We start from the raw sequence: 20,538 nt of genomic DNA on the forward strand, positions 1-20,538 counted from the left end.
TCAAACACAAATGAGAAAAATAATCCAATTCAAAGTAATCTCTGGGAAGGAAAGAAGGGAGGGGTACACCCACAATATGAGAAGTCTTATTTCTTAAAAAAACTCACAAATGTGTAATAATTTTAAGATTCACATATCTCAATTATAAATATACTGGGATTTATAATAATATTCTAAATACTTGTCTGTTCAAAAGACTTCACAGTAAAAATATTTTTAAGAAAAATTAAACCAGGGGCGCCTGGGTGGCTCAGTGGGTTAAAGCCTCTGCCTTTGGCTCAGGTCATGATTCCAGGGTCCTGGGATCAAGCCCCACATCAGGCTCTCTGCTCAGCAGGGAGCTGCTTCCTCCTCTCTCTACCTGCTTGTGATCTCCGTCTGTCAAATAAATAAATAAAATCTTAAAAAAAAAGAAAAAGAAAAATTAAACCAAACTATTGCCATACATCAAATCTATTTGAAAAGGAAATTGGCAAATTATGAAAAGAAACTTTTCTGCCATCACTGGAGACAGTACCCTTTCTTTATTTCATGCTTTGTATATCAATAAATACCTCCTGGCCATGAAAATATCTGCCGAAAATCCTGGATGATACTGGATTTCATGAATAAAGACAGAATAGCCTGGCTCAGAAGAAATCATAAACAAAACAAAAAATGTTTATGATACTTTGGCAATAAAAATCACAAGAGATTAATATCCCACCTTTCTTAGATCTTAACACAGTTTTAACAGAGATCTTCTAATAAGCATCTCTTTCTAAACAGAGTGATTTCCTCATGCAAAATAATGGCAGAGGGTGGTCATAAAAGTAATGGTGAAATGTTCTGGAATTAGACAGTTATGACGGTTATACAACCGGCCAAACTGTATACTTTGAAAGATTGAATATTATGACATGAATTATGTCTCAAAAAAACTGCTTTAAAAAACAAAAACAGGGGCGCCTGGGTGGCTCAGTGGGTTAAAGCCTCTGCTTTCAGCTCAGGTCATGTTCCCAGAGTCCTGGGATCAAGCCCCACATTGAGTTCTCTGCTCAGCAAGGAGCCTGCTTCCCTTTCTCTCTCCCTGCCTCGCTGCTGACTTGTGATCTCTGTCAAATAAATAAATAAAATCTTAAAAAAGAATAATAACAATAAAATACAAAATAAAGAACAAAAACAAGGGATGCCTGGGTGGCTCAGTCAGTTAAGCAGCTGCCTTTGGCTCAGGTCATGATCCCAGGGTCCTGGGACTGAGTCCCACATTGGGCTTCCAGCTCAGCAGCGAGACTGCTTCTCCCTCTGCCTGCTGCTCTCCCCCCTTCTGCTCACTTGCTCTTTCTCTCTCTCTGACAAATAAATAAATAAAATCTTCAAAAACAAAAACAAAAAAAAAGTAATGATGATTCTCCTATTAAAGTGGCATTCCATAGGCACCAGAGTGGTCAGTTAGTTCAGCATCGGACTCTTGGTTTCAGCTCAGGTCATAATCTCACGTTCACAGGATCAAGCCCCACGTGAGGCTCCACACTCTGTTGAGTCTGCTTGGGATTCTCTCCCTACTCTCTGCCCCTCCCTACTCTCGTGCACTTACGTTCTCTCTTTAAAATAAATAAATCTATAAAATATAAATGAATCAAGAAAGTGGCATTCAAACATTCCAACAAAGTTCTTATTTTTTCCATTTTACTACAATTACTTTAAAATTTCTTGAAATCAGAGGTGCCTGGGGGGCTCAGTGGGTTAAAGCCTCTGCCATTGGCTCAGGTCATGATCCCAGGGTCCTGGGATAGAGCCCAGCATCGGGCTCTCTGCTTGGCGGGGAGTCTGCTCTCCCCCCCCTCTGCCTGCCTCTCCCTACTTGTGATCTCAGTCTGTCAAATAAATAAATTAACTCTTTAAAAATAAATAAATAAATAACAAATTTCTTGAAATCAGAAACTCGTATTTATCTTTGGAAATAGCACATATAGACATAAGACATAAGACATAAACACAAAAGACAACACAAAACCTACTTTTCAGCCAAAAATCTAACTTTCTCACAATATCATAAACAAAAATTGGTGACAGAAGAGTACATTTCGAGCTGAAGATCTATATTTTTTTCCCTTAGTGGTAGAATGCATTTCTAAGCACAACCAAGTGGGATTTATTCCTGGGCTGCAAGGGTAGTTCAATACCTGCAAATCAATGTGATATACTACACTACTAAAAGAAAGGACAAGAACGCTAAGATCATCTCAATAAATGCAGAAAAAGCATCTGACAAAGAACAGCACCCTTTTTTGATGGAAACAGCTCACAGTGCAAAGACAGAGGGAACATACCTCAATATCATAAAAGCCATATATGAAAAGCCCACCATATATGAAAAGGGAGTATCATTCTCAATGGGGAAAAACTCAGAGCTTTGCCCTTAAGGTCAGGAACATGGCAGGGATGTCCACTCTCATGACCGTTGTTCAACACAGTACTAGAAGTCCTAGCCTCAGCAATCAGACAACAAAAAGAAATAAAAGGCATCTGAATTGGGAAAGAAGAAATCAAACTCTCACTCTTCGCAGAAGACGGGATACTCTGTGGAAAACCCAAAATTTCCACACCAAAACTGCTAGAACTCATACAGGAATTCAGTAAAGTGACAGGATATAAAATCAATGAGCAAAAATCACATGCATTTCTATATACTAACAATGAGTTAACAGAAGAGGAATTAAAGAGCCAATCTTATTTACAATTGCATCCAAAACCATGAGATACCTAGGTATAAAACTAACAAAAGAGGCAAAGGATCTGTGTTCAGAGAACTACAGAATGCTCATGTAAGAAACTGGGGAAGACATAAAGAAATGGAAAAACATTCCATACTCATGGACTAGAGGAATAAATATTGTGAAAATGTCTATGCCACCTAGAGCAATCTACACATTTAATGCAAACCATATTAAAACACGATCAACTTTTTTCACAGAACTGGGACAAATAATCCTAAAATTTGTATGAACCAGAAAAGACCCCAAATACCCAAAGAAATATTGAAAAAGAAAACAAAAACTGGCAGCATCACAATTTCGGACTTCAAGCTCTATTACGAACAAAGCTGTAATCAAGACTGTACAGGGGCGCCTGGGTGGCTCAGTGGGTTAGGCCGCTGCCTTCGGCTCAGGTCATGATCTCAGGGCCCTGGGATCGAGTCCCTCATAGGGCTCTCTGCTCAGCGGGGAGCCTGCTTCCTCCTTCTCTCTGCCTGCCTCTCTGCCTACTTGTGATCTCTCTCTGTCAAATAAATAAATAAAATCTTAAAAAAAAAAAAAAAAGACTGTACAGTACTGGCACAAAAACAGACACACAGAGACACAAAGGTCAATGAATGGAACAGAAGACAGAACCCAGAAAGGACCCTCAACTCCATGGTCAACTAATCTTCCACAAAGCAGGAAAAGCATATCCAATGGAAAAAAGGCAGTCTCTTCACCAAATGGTGTTGGGAAAATTAAACAGCCACATGCATAAGAATGAAACTGGACCATTTCCTTACACCATACACAAAAATAGACTCAAAATGGATGAAAGACCTAAATGTGAGACAGGAATCCATCAAAATCCTAGAGGAGAACATAGCTAGTAACCTCTTCACCTTGGCTGCAACAACTTCTTGCTAGACACATCTCCAAAGGCAAGGGAAACAAAGGCAGAAATGTACTATTGGAACTTTGTCAAGATAAACATCTTTTGCACAGCAAAGAAAACAGCTGACAAAACCAAAAGACAACCAACGGCGTGGGAGGAGATATTTGCAAATGTTGGATCAGAAAAGGCCTAGTATCCAAAATGTACAAAGAACTTATCAAACTCAACACCCAAAGAATGAATAATCCAATCAAGAAATGGGCAGAAGGGGTGTCTGCATGGCTCAGTGGGTTAAGTCTCTGCCTTCAGCTCAGGTCATGATCTCAGGGTCCTGGGATCAAGCCCCACATCTGGCTCTCTGCTCAGCAGGGAGTCTGCTTCCCCATCTCTCTCTGCCTACTTGTGATCTCTCTGTCAAATAAATAAATAAAATTTAAAAAAAAAGAAATGGCCAGAAGACATGAACAGACATTTCTCTGAAGACGACAACCAATGGGGCGCCGGGGTAGCTCAGGTCGTGATCCCAGGGTCCTGGGCTCCCTGCTCAGAGGGAAGCCTGCTTCTCCCTCTCCCACTCCCCCTGCCTATGTTCCCTCTCACTGTGTGTGTATGTCTCTCTCTGTCACATAAATAAATAAATAAATAAATAAATAATTTTTTTTTTTTTTTAAAGGAAGACAACCAATGGCCAACAGAAACATGAAAAAAACCTCAACATCACTCGGCATCAGGGAAATACAAATCAGCACCACGATTAGATATCACCTTACACTGATCCGAATGGCTAAAATTAACAAGTTAGGAGACAACAAATATTGGTGAGGATGTGGAGAAAAGGGAACCCTCTTACACTGTTGGTGGGAGTATAAGCTGGTGCAACCACTCTGGAAAACAGCATGGAGATTCCTCAAAAAGTTGAAAATAGAGCTACCCCATGACCCAGCAATTGCACTACTGGGTATTTACTTAAAAGATACAAATATACTGATCCAAAGGGGTAGCTGCACCCCAATGTTTACAGCAGCAAAGTCCACAGCAGACAAAGTATGGAAAGAGAGCCCAGCTGTCCATCAACAGATGGATGGGTAGAAAATGCAGTATATATATAAAATGGAATAGTACTCAGCTACCAAAAAAAAGAAAGAAAGAAAGAAAGAAAGAAAGAAAGAAAGAAATTTTGCATTTGCAACAACATGGATGGAACTAGAGTGGATTTGTGCAAAGCAAAATAAGTCAATCAAAGAAAGATGATTATCATATGATCCCATGTGTGGAATTTAAGAAACAAAACAGAGGGTCATGGGGAAGAGAGGAAAAAATGAAACAAGATGAAATCAGAGAGGGAAACAAACCATAAGACTGTATCACAGGAAACAAACTAGGACTGCTAGAGGGGAGAGTGGTGGAGAGATGGGGTAACTGGGTGATGGACAGACATTAAGGAGGGCATATGATGTAATGAGCAGTAGACGACTACTGAATTACTGAACTCTACCTCTTAAACTAGTAATACATCATGTTAATTAATTCAATTAAAAAAAGAAGAAGAAGAATGGGGGCACCTGGGTGGCTTAGTGGGTTAAGCAACTGCCTTTGGTTCAGGTCATGATCCAGGGTCCTAGGATCGAGCCCCACATTGGGCTCCTTTCTCCCTCTTCATCTGCCTGCCACTCCCCCCTGCTTATGTTCTTTGTCAAGTAAATAAATAAAATCTTTAAAAAAAAAAAAAAAAAAAAAAAAAAGAAGGCATTGGTAAGAATTCAGGTTACCAATTATTTCCGAAAAACTATTATTATTCTGAAAAGAAGGCCCTACTTCCCAAAAAATACCTCTCTACTCAAATAAATTATAATGGATGATTCCCATTGTCCTTAAGGATCTAGAAACATTTCCTTGCTCTATGTAACACTCAAAAAGCTTCAGGACTAAAGCAGAATCTCGCCAACTGTAAGAGGCATCCACACTTCAAGTGAGCAGAAAGAAGAAAACAGATCTGTGGGGATGGAAGGCCTGAAGGCATAAGTAGTAACTTCCGATTCTCATGACTCAGTGGAAAGGAACAAGGGTTTGACCTAAGGCTCAAAGGTAAGCACAAACCTGTTCTTCTTCTGTAAAGGGTACAAGAGCCAACGGAGGCAGGGGCTCCTCCTGTAGGATAGGCAGAAATTCTTTATCCAGTAGGTCTGAAGGTATCTGTATGACCAAACACAGGACCATGAAATTAATGCTATCCCTCCAACTACAAAAATTATAAGAAAATATACCCTTTTGTCTGCATCTTGGTGATTATAATAAATATGGAGTAAAGCTTCTTCAACCACAATTACCTTCAGTAGTACTTACATATTCTGAGAGGGTCCAATATTAAAAACCCCAGTCACCTTACTCTTCCTCTCATCAGACCACCACTTTCAGATATGATATACAGCATTTAACTCTGGTATTCCAGAGTACAGAGTGGAGGAATAAAAATCCTTACATTTAACTCAAGGCCACAAGGTACTAATGAGAGTTTCATCAACAATTTCATCTGTCCTTAGCAACCATCATTAAAATTTGAGATTCCGGGGGTGCCTGAGAGGCTCAGTGGGTTCAAGTCTCTGCCTTCAGCTCAGATCATGATCCCAGGGTCCTGGGATCGAGCCCTGCATCAGGCTCCCTGCTCAATGGGGAGCCTCCTTCCCCCTCTCTCTCTGCCTGCCTCTCTGCCTACTTGATCACAAGTAGATCTGTTTGTCGAATAAATAAATAAAATCTTAAAAAAAAAAAAAAAAGTTGAGGGCGCCTGGGTGGCTCAGTGGGTTAAGCCGTTGCCTTCGTCTCAGGTCATGATCTCAGGGTCCTGGGATCGAGTTCCGAATCTGGCTCTCTGCTCAGCAGGGAGCCTGCTTCCTCCTCTCTCTCTCTCTCTCTCTGCCTGCCTCTCTGCCTGCTTGTGATCTCTCTCTGTCAAATAAATAAATAAAATCTTTAAAAAAAAAAAAAAAGTTGAGATTCCGCAAACCATTAGTAAAAGTAAAAACGAAGTATATTTAAAAAATAGAAAATATTAGCTCTCACTAGTCAGACAGTAAGTACTTTACACTGTTTGAGTTTTGATCCGTTATAAGTGACACAAACATGATATATTTTAAGACATTCTCTCAACTGAAAACGGTCTATATTTAATACAAAAAGGGAAAGAAGAGAATGCTCCTCTTCTTACTCCTAACTTCTAAATGAAGAGTAAGAGGTGCAACTAAGAGAGGTGCAGCCATTAAACTGGGATAGAAATGGACATGAAGGACGCATTAAAAGGAAATTAAACAAAGTATTAAGTGCTGAATATTCCCTGTTTCCATGAAGTTTTCTACTCCTATAACAAAATCTTAGGTCTTCTCTAAAAAATACTGAGCTCCTTACACTTAGAAGATTCTCTGTCAATGACTGCAGGTTTCAAAGCAGGGAAACAAAGCCAGAAAAACCATGGGTACTTCATCTATCAGTGTATCACTGTACATACCCTAAAATCTCATTCATAATTCTGAACTCTACTTTTCTCTTACCTTGTTATCTTTAAGGAAAAGTGCTAACATTTCTTCTCGACCATAACGATAGTCTGCTAACTTATACTTCGGCAAAGCTGGAGAAAGAGGAGGGGACGTGATACTCCCACCACTGGACAGAGCCCGGAGCCTAGAATAGGAGAGACATAAAAAATAAAATGTCAAATATTCTGGCACTAAGAACTTCTATTTTTATATACTACAAAAGCATTCATTTTAGTTCTTTAAAAGAGCAGAAAGAAATCCCATTTTCTCAAGGTATCCAAGATTTTAGCTTTAATACAACCTGCTGTCATAGCACATTAAGAGAACAGTTCATTGAGAAATAACCAGACGACCATGCGGTAACTCCTTACTTAAAAGGTTATCATGGCATGTCCCTGAGAAGTCTGGCAGTGAAGAGGTAACTATTTCAAATCATAAAAGGAACAGAATTAAAACAGAAGTGAAATATCACCTTATACCTATTAGATTAGTAAGAATTAATGAATCTGACAATACCAATTAATAAATCTGGAATACCAGTTGTTGGTAAGGATGTAAAACAATGGAAATTATCAAGCAGTATTTGTGGGATTACAGTGGAACCACCACTTCAAAGAATGATCTACTAATGTTTAATAAAACATTAGTATCTGCTAAATAAGAACGTATGCTATACGAAAGAAAAAGCAAAACACAGAAGCTTACAACAAAGATATACAAGCAAACCTGAAAATAAATTTATACTGTTTAAGAATACATATAAAATATAGTAAGTATAAAAACAAACATGAATTGACAAATACAAAATTCAGGATAAGGTTCTATTTGCAAAGGAAAGGAAAATATAAAGGCTGTTTTAATTATACCTGCATGATTTATTTCCTCATTCATGCTATACAGAAATGTTTGTTACAATTTTATACTTTTATATACCTATAGTATTTCACAATTCATTTTTACTGGAAGCAATGATCAGTATGTTGAATGTGAAAATGCACTGAAGCGTTAATACAAGAAAAAAAATTTTAAGCCGTATTTACTTCTAGGAAAAAATAAAAATATACTCCAAGAGGAATGGAACCGGGAAAGAAGGAGCATTTTTATAAGATGCTTTTATTTAGAGAGGGAAAAAAAAAAAGGTGGGTGAAACTCAGCAAAAAATGGCCATAATAAAACCTCACTGCAGCACTGTGTCAAACAGCAAGTAGCAAAACCACTACCAGCAGGAGCTCCTTATCTGAGGGCTGCCTGAAGTTCTATAAAGTAGTTAAGTATCAAGGGTAAAGGGGACCAAGGTACTTTACTTCAGTAGTTTAGCCTAAAGGAAAATTCAATTGAAGCATTAAAATATATTCCCAAATTGTTCAGCTTTATTCACATACTCAAAAAAGGGAATGATCCACACATTTTTAAAAAATATGAAGGAAAGCAGAACATTACTTGTATATTAGTAAAAAAATTATATGTGCATAAATATAAAAAAGTGTTTATATGTACAATATGGAGAAAAGGGGGGATGTATTAGTACACTCAAGATTGCTAGGGTCTTTTTTCAATGTTTCTATCTTCTCTTTCTACTTATCTTTTTTTAACATTTTATTTATGGACGATTTTGAACATACATAAGAACACCAAGAATTACATAACGAACTCCTACATAGATTCACCCAGCCCCCATATCAATAACCCATGGCCAACCCTGCTCCTTCTACCACTCCATCTAACCCTCCTCTGATACTGTTTTCAAGGAATTCATATGCTTTCAAAAAAAATTCTGAAGAAAACTTTCCAAGATTTTGGGGGGACTTTATTTTTTAAAGATTTTATTTATTTGAGTGAAACAGCAGGGGGAGTGTGGATGGGGGAGAAGCAGGCCTCCTGCTGAGCAGGGAGCCCCATGCAGGACTTGATCCTAGGCCCCGGGGATCATGACCTGACCTGAAAGCAGATGCTTAACTTGACTGAGCCACCCAGGCGCCCCTGGGGGAAATTTTTGAAGGGAAGTTTTGTCATCAGTAAATACTCTGGAATGTCCTCTCCAAAAGAATTTTTTCTAGTCGGGATTTTGCTGATTTTTATCTCTGTGATACACCTTAACATGTTTCTCTGTTCTCTGCATTTCATGTACATTGGTGACTGGATGTAAAGACCTGATCTGATCTGGAAAGACTACTTCCATATAGTGGTATGTTATGCCATTTGGAAGCACTTACTGCCTGGTTCGTTTTTTGAGTCTAGCAGTCCCTGAAGACCAATGCCAAGGTGCCTAAGTTTATTCACTAAAGTTATGAAGTGATTTTATTCTATTATTCCTTCTTTATTAGCTGGAGTATTTCTATAAGGAGAAATTTCTCTCTTACTTATTTAGTATTGTTACCGAATAGTATAGTTCATACAGGAAAGAAAAAAGTCTTGATTCTTCTAATTAGTTTTCAAAATAGGGACTTAATTCCCTAGCATCTTCCAATGATAATGATAACAAATAATTTTAATTAAGTTATTTCACTGCAATTACTAACAGTATTCAAATTCTCATCTTTCAAGTAGGCTACGCACCTAATGAAGGGCTTAAACTCATGACCCTGAGATCAAGAGCCACATGCTTCACTGACTGAGCCAGCCAGGTGCCCCTCAAACTGTCTCATCGTTGACCAGCAGGAGACTCTTCAGGTATGCTCCTAAATCCTTCTGACACACCCCAACAGTCTTTAACAGCTTTTTTTCTGTTATGTCAATATGTTCTATGTTCTAGGCATAGCTTGTATTTCTTGCCTCAGGCCTAGAATCAACCATTTCTCCTGGGAGCCTGATTCACCTTAATGCATATTAAAAATGCAAACTGGGTGCTAGGAGTGCTTATTGCTACTAGGCTGGTCTTTTGTTTTCTTTCCAAATATTGGACATAGCGGTCATTTAGTCCAACTCCTGTAAGACAGGTTGGAACAACCAGGGAAGAAAACAACATGAAACATGAAGAACCACTGCTAGACAGCCCTCCACAAACTGCTCTCCACCAAATTCATGTATAGCTGGGCTTTTTCCTGAAAAAGTGGAATTAATATCCGCTGAGAACTGAAGCTGGGAATTTTACATAGGAATTACTTCACATCATTTCATTTCAGCTTCACAACTCCAGGAACAGATGAGGGTTAAACAACTTGCCCACACTCAGCCAACAAAACAAAGTCTCAAACCTAGGTTTTCATGACTAAAAAGATCAAAACTCCCAAACTTTATTTAAAATAGGCAAGGTTGGGCACCTGGGTGGCTCAGTGGGTTAAGCCGCTGCCTTCGGCTCAGGTCATGATCTCAGGGTCCTGGGATTGAGTCCCGCATCGGGCTCTCTGCTCAGAGGGGAGCCTGCTTCCTCCTCTCTCTCTCTCTCTCTCTCTCTCTCTCTGCCTACTTGTGATCTCTCTCTGTCAAATAAATAAATAAAATCTTTATTAAAAAAAATCTATAAAATAGGCAAGGTTTGGGAGTGGCTCAGTTGGTTAAGCATCTGCCTTCAGCTTTAGTCATAATATCGGGCTCCTAGCTCAGTGGGAAACCTGTTTCTCCCTCTGCCTGTGCTATCTCTCAAATAAATAAAACCTTAAAAAAAATAAATCAATCAAATAGGCAAGGTTTACTTTGCCAAACATTAATTTTAAAACATACATTTTTTATTTTTTATTTTTTTAATTAATTTATTTATTTTCAGCATAACAGTATTCATTATTTTTTCACCATACCCAGTGCTCCATGCAATCCGTGCCCTCTATAATACCCTCCACCTGGTACCCCAACCTCCCACCCCCCCACCACTTCAAACCCCTCAGATTGTTTTTCAGAGTCCATAGTCTCTCATGATTCACCTCCCCTAAAACATACATATTTTATTTTAAATTATTTTAGGGGCGCCTGAGTGGCTCAGTCGATTGAGCATCCAACTCTTGATTTCGGCTCAGGTCATGAACTCGGGTTCACCACAGGCCCCTCACGGCAGGCTCCATGCTCAGCAGGGAGCTGGCCTGAAATCCTCCTTCTCCCTCTCTCTTTGCGCCCCCCCCACACATACACTCATACTCTCTAAAATAAATAAATAAAACCTTTTTTTAAAAAAAGAAACTATGTTAAAGTAACTTTCTTATACTAAACCAGTATGCTTGCCACTCCTTCCAACCACTAGAGGGCACATCTTAGACACTTTCAAGTGAAAAACATTCCCATACTGGCAAATAGACACAATGTCTCTTTAGAGACTTTCCTTCTCCTGGCTCAACATTAATTTCTTCATCTGCTCCTCACAAGGTTTCAAATCAACTTATCACCCTGGTCCCTTCCAATGGACCCTATGCCCACTGCCCAAGGACGGAATGTCCAATGTCAAGGACTGAGTATTTCTTTTAAGCCCCAGATCTAAGAGTAACATAACCAGAGTGCATTCTCAAGAGATTCCTCCAGGACTGTGAAGAGAACGAACTAAGGCAAACTGAGAGTAATTCAAACTAAGATAGTAGTTTCAATGAGGAGATCTGTGCTCTACTCAATAATCGGCAAATCCTGTTCCAAGTCCCTCTTCACCTACAGATATTTGTAAAAGCTAAAAACACACCTGGGTAACATCCCTCCCTAAAAACCCACCAATGATCTTTAACCTCTCTTCTGACACTGAGTTGTTTAAAACCCCTTTAATGCAGCATCCCCTCTAGCTATGCACTATTGCTCATCATTCCTCTTCATTTCAGAAACATCTCCACATCCATACTTGTGGTCACTTCAAAACCCAGAGCAAAAAAAGAAACAAAAAAACAATGGCATAATCTGGCTTCTCCCCTACAACTCCACTGCTCCAGTGAAGTTCATCAGTAACCTCACACAAATCCAAGGGACAATTTCCCATCAGTCACCTTCTTCTTTCTGGTCATACTGAGATCTGTTTAACACAAAAGGCCCAGTTCTAATAGAGGCAGTAGTAACTGATGGGTAGCATTAGAAGACCTTCTAAAATCCATGACACCCCCAAAACTTCACTTATTATTGTTCCAAATCCAAACTTCAGTTTATGAAGGCAATCTGGAGTATCCATGTAGATGTGTGAAAGTATAGAAGTCAAAAAACATTTCTGGGTAAGCTTCTGATTCTCAACTCCAGCTTTGACCTCTTCCCTAGAGCTTTTAAGTCTTCCATATGAGCCTCTCAGCTTTTGCTTTAACATCACCCAAACCTTACTCATCAGCTTACTCATCCCAAACCCCTTCATCACCTTAAGGTAGGTAAGGACATCACCATCTACTCAACCACTGGATTAAGAGTCTGGGAGTCATCCTTTACTCCTCACCTTCTACCATGTCCCATATCCAATTACCACATCCTACCAGTTTTAGATCCTAAATCTCTCAAGCCATCCTATCTATCTTACTATCCACACTTTTCTTTCTTACCTGGACTGCTACAACAGCATCCTAGGTGATATAACTAGTCATTGTTCAACCTCCACACTACTACAAATACATCTAAAATGCAAACCCAAATAAAATGTTCCCTGATTAACAACTCTTCATTGGCATGCAACGATCAAATAAAATCGAGTTTCTTAACATAGAAAGGATGCCTCCAAGCTCATCTCTCCCACACTTCACAGTATAGTAAAGACAGTGTCTCAGAATTCCTCTCTTAAACTTGCTGTTTCCTGCCCCCTTGTCTTTACACATGCCTTTTCTGCTATCAGGAAAATTTTATTTTTTCAAGCCATTTTCACTTGTAGGGAGGGAAGACTGCTGGGGGAACAGAGAGGTTAAGTGCAAGAAGGAAAAGGAAGAGTCAAGTCAGATTGAGGAGGATGAGGAGTTGGAAAAGAGAATGGTACAGGGAAGAGAGCTCAAAATCCTCAATACCTGGGCTAGACACAAGTACCAGCTCAGCCTTCATGGAACTAACTGGCTAGTGGAAGAAAAAGCCAATAAAAAGTCATGCAAATAGACATAAAGCTATTGAAGGATTTTGGAGAAAACCTGACCCAATTTATATCTTAAGATTGCTCTGGCTGCTGAACAATGAGAAGAATGAAAGCCAGAAAACATCAGGCCACTCCTGCAATTGTTTATGTCAGAGATGGCGGTGACTTATAATAGGGTGACAGCAATGCAGGTGGAGAGATATGAACAGATTTGAGATATGTTGGAGATGAAACAGAAATGGCACTGGAATTGACTAGATGTAGAGATACAGAAGTAAAAGAAATATCCAGAATAACTCCAAGACTTTGGGACTGAGCAAATGGGCATACTGTGGTATTTTAAGATTAAATAAATCTAAAACAGAAAAACTCATGAGCTCAGTTTCAGAAAAGTATGAATGATGAGATGTCTATAGGCATCAAATAAGCAGATGAATACTATACTTCGCTACGCTTCCTTCACACGTCAACATTATAGTGAAATTACTGTCAGCTTCCCCACTACATAATTCAAAGGCAGGTACCATGTCCTTTCAACCTTGTTGCCTCAGCACCTAACACAAGACACAGAACATAGGAGGCATGTGAGAAATATTTTCTAAACAAATCTTAATATTCTCTTCTAAAATATACCCTGGGGGTGCCTGGGAGACTCAGTCAGTTAGGCATCTGCCTTCAACCTAGGTCATGATACCAGGGTCCTGGGATCAAGCCCCATGTCAGGCTCCCTGCAGCAGTGGTCTGCTTCTCCTTCTTTGCCTGTCCCTGTTCACATGTGTGAGCACCCTCTTTTTCCCACCTCTCTCAGATAAATAAAAATAAAATATTAATAAATAAATAAATTACACCCCTGGATAATACCAAAATTACTTATCCCTTCAGACAGTACAAATATCTTTCACTCTTTTTGGAAAACTGGGATGATTAATGCATCCCATTCTTCAGAACTTCTCTCATTTTCCCCACAAGCCCATGATACTTAGTAACCCAACAATAACAGGTTTTTCTTCTTTGCCCTCATTTCTCCCCACCCCCATGAGACTTGAGTCCAATATTTACTAAGTGCCTATGTTTAGTACACAAGGGTAAACAATGGGCTTACCAAAATTGAGAAATACAGTGCCTTTCTTATGTTCTTTTCTGAGTAAGGTAAACACAGAGACACAACACAAAAATGTAACTATTTTAAAACAGGTATAAACAAAATGCTTTGGGGGAAGTAAGTGCCTCACTTTCTTGCAAGGAAAAGACCTAGAAAAAATTTCCTTAAGACCAAGGAGATGAGATAGAAGAAAACCAGAAGGAGATTCCTTGGCTTCTTCCCCATAAAGCCAGGTAACTATCTGCGCTTATTCCCCCTACGATAGATTCCTTTATCATCTACATTTATCTATTTACAATCCTCAACGTAAAAATAAAAATAACCCCCCCCAAAACAAGTAAATAATGAATTTTTTTTTAATGTCTTTAAGTATATATATAAACATTTGCAGGGAAAAAAATAGGATACAAACCAAAATATTCACAATGGTTCTTTGGACGGTAGAATTAAGGACAACTTATGTATTTTCTTTTTCTTTTTGTACTACCATTTCCTCCACGGTTTTCTAGAATAAGCATGAATTACTTTGTTACTGAACCAAACAAAATTTTTTTTAAAAAATCCAAAAAACCTAAATCTACCAGATTTAAAACAAAAAAATTTTTTTTCATTTTTTGGTAAGGTAGTACTTAGTGTTTTGTCAAGGGTGAAGTAAACAGGCATGGGATGGGAATTAAATTCACACAACCCTTCTGGTGGTCAATCTGTCCACACATCATCCAAAGCCTTAAAACTGCAATTTTTGTTTTAATAATTCCACTTCCAAGGAATTACTCCAAAATAATCAGCAGTACCAACAAAACTGTTCAAGGATATATACACACACATATTTATAATAGCAAAACATTAAAAATCAACTTTACTTTCCAACAACTCATTCACTCAATGAACAAATATTTATTGAGCACCTACTATATATAATGCAGGCACTGGAGATACAGCAATGAACAAACTGTACAAAAACTGAGACCAAAGTACCTGCCCTCTGTGGAGCTCACAGTCTAGTGGGAACTGGAAGATGGGATTTAAATCATAAAGAGAATAAGTGAGTAAAATAGTTGCCACGTTCCATTTAGATATAGACCATTAAGAAAAAATTAAGGGCGCCTGGGTGGCTCAGTGGGTTAAAGCCTCTGCCTTAAGCTCGGGTCATGATCCCAGGGTCCTGGGATCAAGGCCCGCATCGGGCTCTCTGCTCAGCCAGGAGCCTGCTTCCCTTCCTCTCTCTGTCTGCTTCTCTGCCTACTTGTGATCTCTGTCTGCCAAATAAATAAATAAATAATCTTTAAAAAAAAAAAAAGAAGAAAGAAAGAAAAAGGAAAAATTAAGCAGAGTAGAGAGATAGGAAATGAGAAGGTATTATATACAGATGGGTCAGGAGAGGTCTAAGGCAGTAACATTTGAGTAAAGACTATTGTTTTATTTCTAGAAACTATTTACTCCTTCATTAAATCTATCACACATTTTTAAATTGCTTTAGTGTTATATAATACATATTTTTATTCTAAATATAGAGATAAGCTAAGACTTAATGACCCCACATCCTTACCTTAAAAAGTCTATGTATATGGTCATTCATGGTCTGTCTCTACCACGATTTTCAACATTCTCCCATCTTTACTACTTCCCCAAGGATCAGTAAATCTGTTCATTTCATCCATTTCTTATTGAATATTTGTTTTTACATCATAATAGAAATAATTATCTTAGTGAACAGAATAAAGCATCACTGAATTCATTTCTGTATGGTTCAGAGCGACACTCTAATGGAATGCAATCACTCTAAATTTTGATTCTCAAGTGTTCCGGACACAGCTCCTTACTTTAGGTTCCACAATGAATGCAATGTTACATGCATGGAAACACAGCAGCAGCTTCTACTCATACTGCAGCTTCTAAGCTCAGGGTTATCTGAGTTACTTAAGGGTCTCATGTATTCCCTTTCCCAAAAGAAACAAGGCAGTATGCCTATTTAGACCTCCAGAACTTAGTTTAAAAGCATTCCAGGTGAGTAAGGGAAGGACCCTAAGCTCTAATAATGCCTGCACAGTAAAAATTCAGTAAAGCTACTGTTTAAGCATGGGACTTCTACTAAAGCTACTTCAGTTCAAATTCTGTATAAAACCTGGACTGATCAAACAAAACTTCAGAGTACCAATGAAAAATGTGTATAGTGCTACTGGTAGACTGGGTCAGTGACCCACTGAAACGACTCCGGAAACTCATGGTTTAGGGCAGAGGCCAAATAGCTTTTTTCTGTAGAAGGCCAAAGAGTAAATATGTAAGCTTTCAGAGCCAGATGGCCTCTCCTATGACTACTCAACCTTGCCACTATGGTATGAAAGCAGCCAGATAATACGGAAACAAATGGGTATGTTTTATGTTCCAATAAAATTTATTCATAAAAACTGTATTTATAGTCTCACAGGCCATAGTTTGTCAATCAATGATACAGGGCATCAAGCTTAATGTGTACTAACTTAACTCTAGAACATCTCCAGCAGTTTTTTCTTTAGGCTGAATTCCTAGTGTTGTCTCTTTTTCTCAAAAGGCGGGAGAAGACAACTTCCTTAAATTAGCTGACAAGTTTAATCATGTTTTTACAAAGAAAAGTGTGTAAATACAAAAGAGAAGCAGTTACAAATTCTAGACAAAGGCAGAAGAGTTACACATAAAACAGTTCAACAAGTGAGCTATATAGATTTAAACCCACCTTATAAAGCTAATAAGATGTGAATTAAGATTTAGCTATAAGAATGTTCATCAAAAATATTTTTATAATGAAAACCTGAAAACAGCCTATATATGCTACATCTAGAAGGCTAAGTAAATGATGGTACATCATACAATGCAACCATTTAAGATCAAGAAAACATTTATTTTAAAAAAGATACTTTAGATGTGGCTCTTTTTTTAAAAGGTTACAAAGCTGAATGTACAGTATGATCCCATTTTTGTGAAAATAAATGTACACATACACAAATAAGCATACATAAAACCACCCACAGAAATAAACTAACCTATTTACAGTAGTTATATCATGGATGGTAAAATTATGGTGATTAGATCTCCCTCTGGCTCACTTGTAATCTCCAATTTCTTCAGAAACATATACTGATACGGCAATAAAACTATTTTTAAAACACAAGCTAAGAACTAAAACAGGTACAGCATTACTTAGGTCAACATTTCCAAAATAATTCTCAAAGTAGAAAAGCTGCTTTCAGTTCCTAGAACTTCAAGTAGTGACTTCTCCTCAGTTTCCAAATGCTAGCTATAAGGGCCAAACAAATTTAGGAATTACATATAAAAAGAAATGCATAAAATAAGTTAATAAGTGTCTTCAAGCAGAGAGTTACTACAGAAGTCTGCACCATTTTTCACCTAAACAATCAAGAATATTTAAGACACCATTCCAATTTATCTATTTTATATACTGCCTCTGGCCCAAGATTTGAATAGAAAAAGCAACTATTCATGCCACTGACGAGAGGATCTTCAATCACCAACATTGGGGGGAAAGGAGGAAGAGAGGGGGAAAATCACACTACAATGTGATGGATCTCAAAATTCCATGAGAATTCCATATTCAGGGTCCAAACACATCTGTAAGAGACTCAAAAGTCAATTAATTGTTATTATGGCAAATGCTATCCCAACCTTAGATGAGCTACAATTAATAGCCAGTATAATTCTGGACCACCTGCCTAGACCATCAATAAAATAAAATTCAAATAATAATTCAATAAAAACTATGTTTTCAAATAAGTCTATGAATAGCACTCACAAAACAGCATTGTAGCAGAAAACATATACAGATAAAAATGTTACGATTATAGGTGAAATTTTATATGCACTTAGACAAGGGCTCAAAAAAAAGGGCAAATAATTTGCTAGAGTGATGGGATTGCAAGAAGTCCATTATCATTACATAACCATTACCAGTGCAAAACCAGACCAAGAAAATCTTGTTATCATTACAAAGCCAGACCAAGAAAGCTTTTTTTAAATACAGAATGCAGACACTAACCAAACATAATTTATTCCTAGAGAAGCTAAGTTGTTTTCAACTAGGCACAAAAATCAAAGTCTCAAAAACATATACATTTACAAACCACCCAATATCTGTACAAATACCTTACTACTGTACTAGTTGTACATCCAATATCAGATAGGATATGAGATTTTGAAAACTCACCATTCAGGCCCAAAGTTCAGTGTCTGCGTTTCCGCTGCCATTATTTTCCGGTATCTTTACAACAGATTTTTATATGTGGAGAAACCTGTTAATGAGAAAAATATCTCCATCCAGTTAATCAAGAGGAAATACAGAATTCCAGCCCAGAAACTATATCTAAGGTGTTTTACTTATTCCCTGGCTCCATTTAACCAGAGCCAACAGAATATTTTTTAATCCCTATTTATAACAGTATAACAGGAAAAGTAAAATTCATAAATCCCCTTACATTTCAATTCACCATCTTCTTATGTTTATCTGGGGGAAAGGGGGCATGGTATAAGATGAACCCAATGAGATAGGTGGGAACAGACCAGGCAGGACATCAGGGACCAAACTAAGGTCCTTCTTCATTAGCCATTGAGCAATAGGGAGTGAATGAAGGTAACAGATTGACATTTTAATATATATTACTCCCTTGCAACAGTTCTCCCATTACCATGAGGTATGTTAAAGATTCTTAAAATAAGCATCCCCCCTTCCTATTTCACAGCTTCCACAACTCTCCCCACTTTCTGCTTAGCATTTTATACACTAGTGATTCTTTTAAAAAAATTATCTTGAGAGGCGCCTCAGTGGCTCAGTAGGTTAAAGCCTCTGCCTTCAGCTCAGGTCATGATCCCAGGGTCCCAGGATGGAGCCCCACATTGGGCTCTCTGCTCAGTGGGGAGCCTGCTTCCCCCTCTCTCTGTCTCTGCCTACTTGTGCTCTCTCTTTCTCTGTCAAATAAATAAAATCTTAAAAAACAAAAAATTATCTTGAACCATCAAGTTAAAATAATTTGCTAGTAAGTTTTCAAAAACCATTATAAAATATCAGAGTTTAAAGTGAAGTCAGTCAGACAAGAAAAGATAAATACTGTAGGATATTATTCATATATAGAATCTAAAGAAAAACCAAACTCAGAGAAACAAAGAGTAGAGTAGGTAGTCACCAGAGTAGTAGAGTAGGAGTCACCAGAGGCTGAGAGGTGGGGAAGATAGGGAGCTTTGTGTTCACAGGGTACAAAGTCCCACTTCTAGGGATCTTATGTACAGCAAAGTGATTACCATATTATATACGTGAAAGTTGTGAAGAGATTAGATCTTAAATGTTCTTACCACAAAAAAAGAAATAGTAAGTATGTGATGGAATGAGGTGTTAGCTTTATGCTATAGTGGTAATCATTCTGCAATATATAAATGTATCAAATCAATATACTACATGCTTTAAACTTATACAATGCTATATACATGCTTTAAATTTATACAATGCTATATATCAACTCTATCTCCATAAAGCTGGAGACAGAATGGAAAAAGAATATTACAGCTTAAAAATGAAAAAAATGTAAGTATTGTAAATATACTGTAAATATCTCCAAGATAAATTCACATCACCCTTTTATTTCTGTTTGTCAGATCTAAAAAATATTAAATAGAAAAAATGCCTCAGGGCATCTGGCTGGCTCAGTACAGCATTCAGTAGACCAACCCTCTTCTTGATCTCAGGATTGTGGGTTCAAGCCCCATATTAGGTATAGAGATAGCTTAAAAATATTAACTAGAGGGGTGCCTGGGTGGCTCAGTGGGTTAAAGCCTCTGCCTTCAGTTCAGGTCGTGATCCCGGAGTCCCGGGATCAAGCCCTGCACTGGACTCTCTGCCTAGCAAGGAGCCTGCTTCTTCCTCTCTCTCTGCCTGCCTCTCTGCCTACTTGTGATCTCTGTCTGTCAAATAAATAAATAAATAAAAATATTTAAAAAAAATATATATATATATATATATAAACTAGAAATTGGTCAAAAATGAAGAAAAGGCAAAGTAAAAGTACATTAACATCCATAATCAGCTATTAATTTATTTGCCTTCTGGGAAGAAAAGAAAAGGGGAAAAAGCTCAGTGGGTGGGGATAAACATAAAAGTAAATAAAATATAATTTATCTGCCCTTCTCTGGAAGGTTTTCTAGCCCCAGTTCAACTCTGAGGGTTCCATGGAGACACCCATATTCTAACTTAACTCTGAACTGCTACATGGCCCCACAAGCTTCACACCAGACTCAAGCTTGAGATCAACTTAGTGCCCTCCTCCACCTCTTAAGTAACTGGTGATTCTATTTAAAACAAACAAACAAAC

The 20,538-nt window shown here is 38.0% G+C and overlaps 1 protein-coding gene across 16 annotated transcripts in view; it reads right to left on the minus strand.

Annotated features, from left to right (window-relative positions):
* GIGYF2 (GRB10 interacting GYF protein 2) overlaps nucleotides 1–20,538 on the minus strand; it is a 150,688-nt gene that overhangs the window by 103,581 nt on the left and 26,569 nt on the right. For all 16 annotated transcript variants that reach the window (XM_082690613.1, XM_082690611.1, XM_082690609.1 and 13 more), the window contains 3 exons: nucleotides 18,387–18,471; nucleotides 7,161–7,290; nucleotides 5,713–5,808 (listed from right to left, as the gene is read on the minus strand). In XM_082690613.1, coding sequence (XP_082546739.1) covers nucleotides 5,713–5,808; nucleotides 7,161–7,290; nucleotides 18,387–18,427 — 267 coding nt within the window. In that variant the 5' untranslated portion in view covers nucleotides 18,428–18,471. The remainder of the gene's footprint in view (nucleotides 1–5,712; nucleotides 5,809–7,160; nucleotides 7,291–18,386; nucleotides 18,472–20,538) is intronic.

This window comes from Mustela nivalis (assembly GCF_964662115.1).
Source record: "Mustela nivalis genome assembly, chromosome: 11".
NCBI lineage: Eukaryota > Metazoa > Chordata > Mammalia > Carnivora > Mustelidae > Mustela > Mustela nivalis.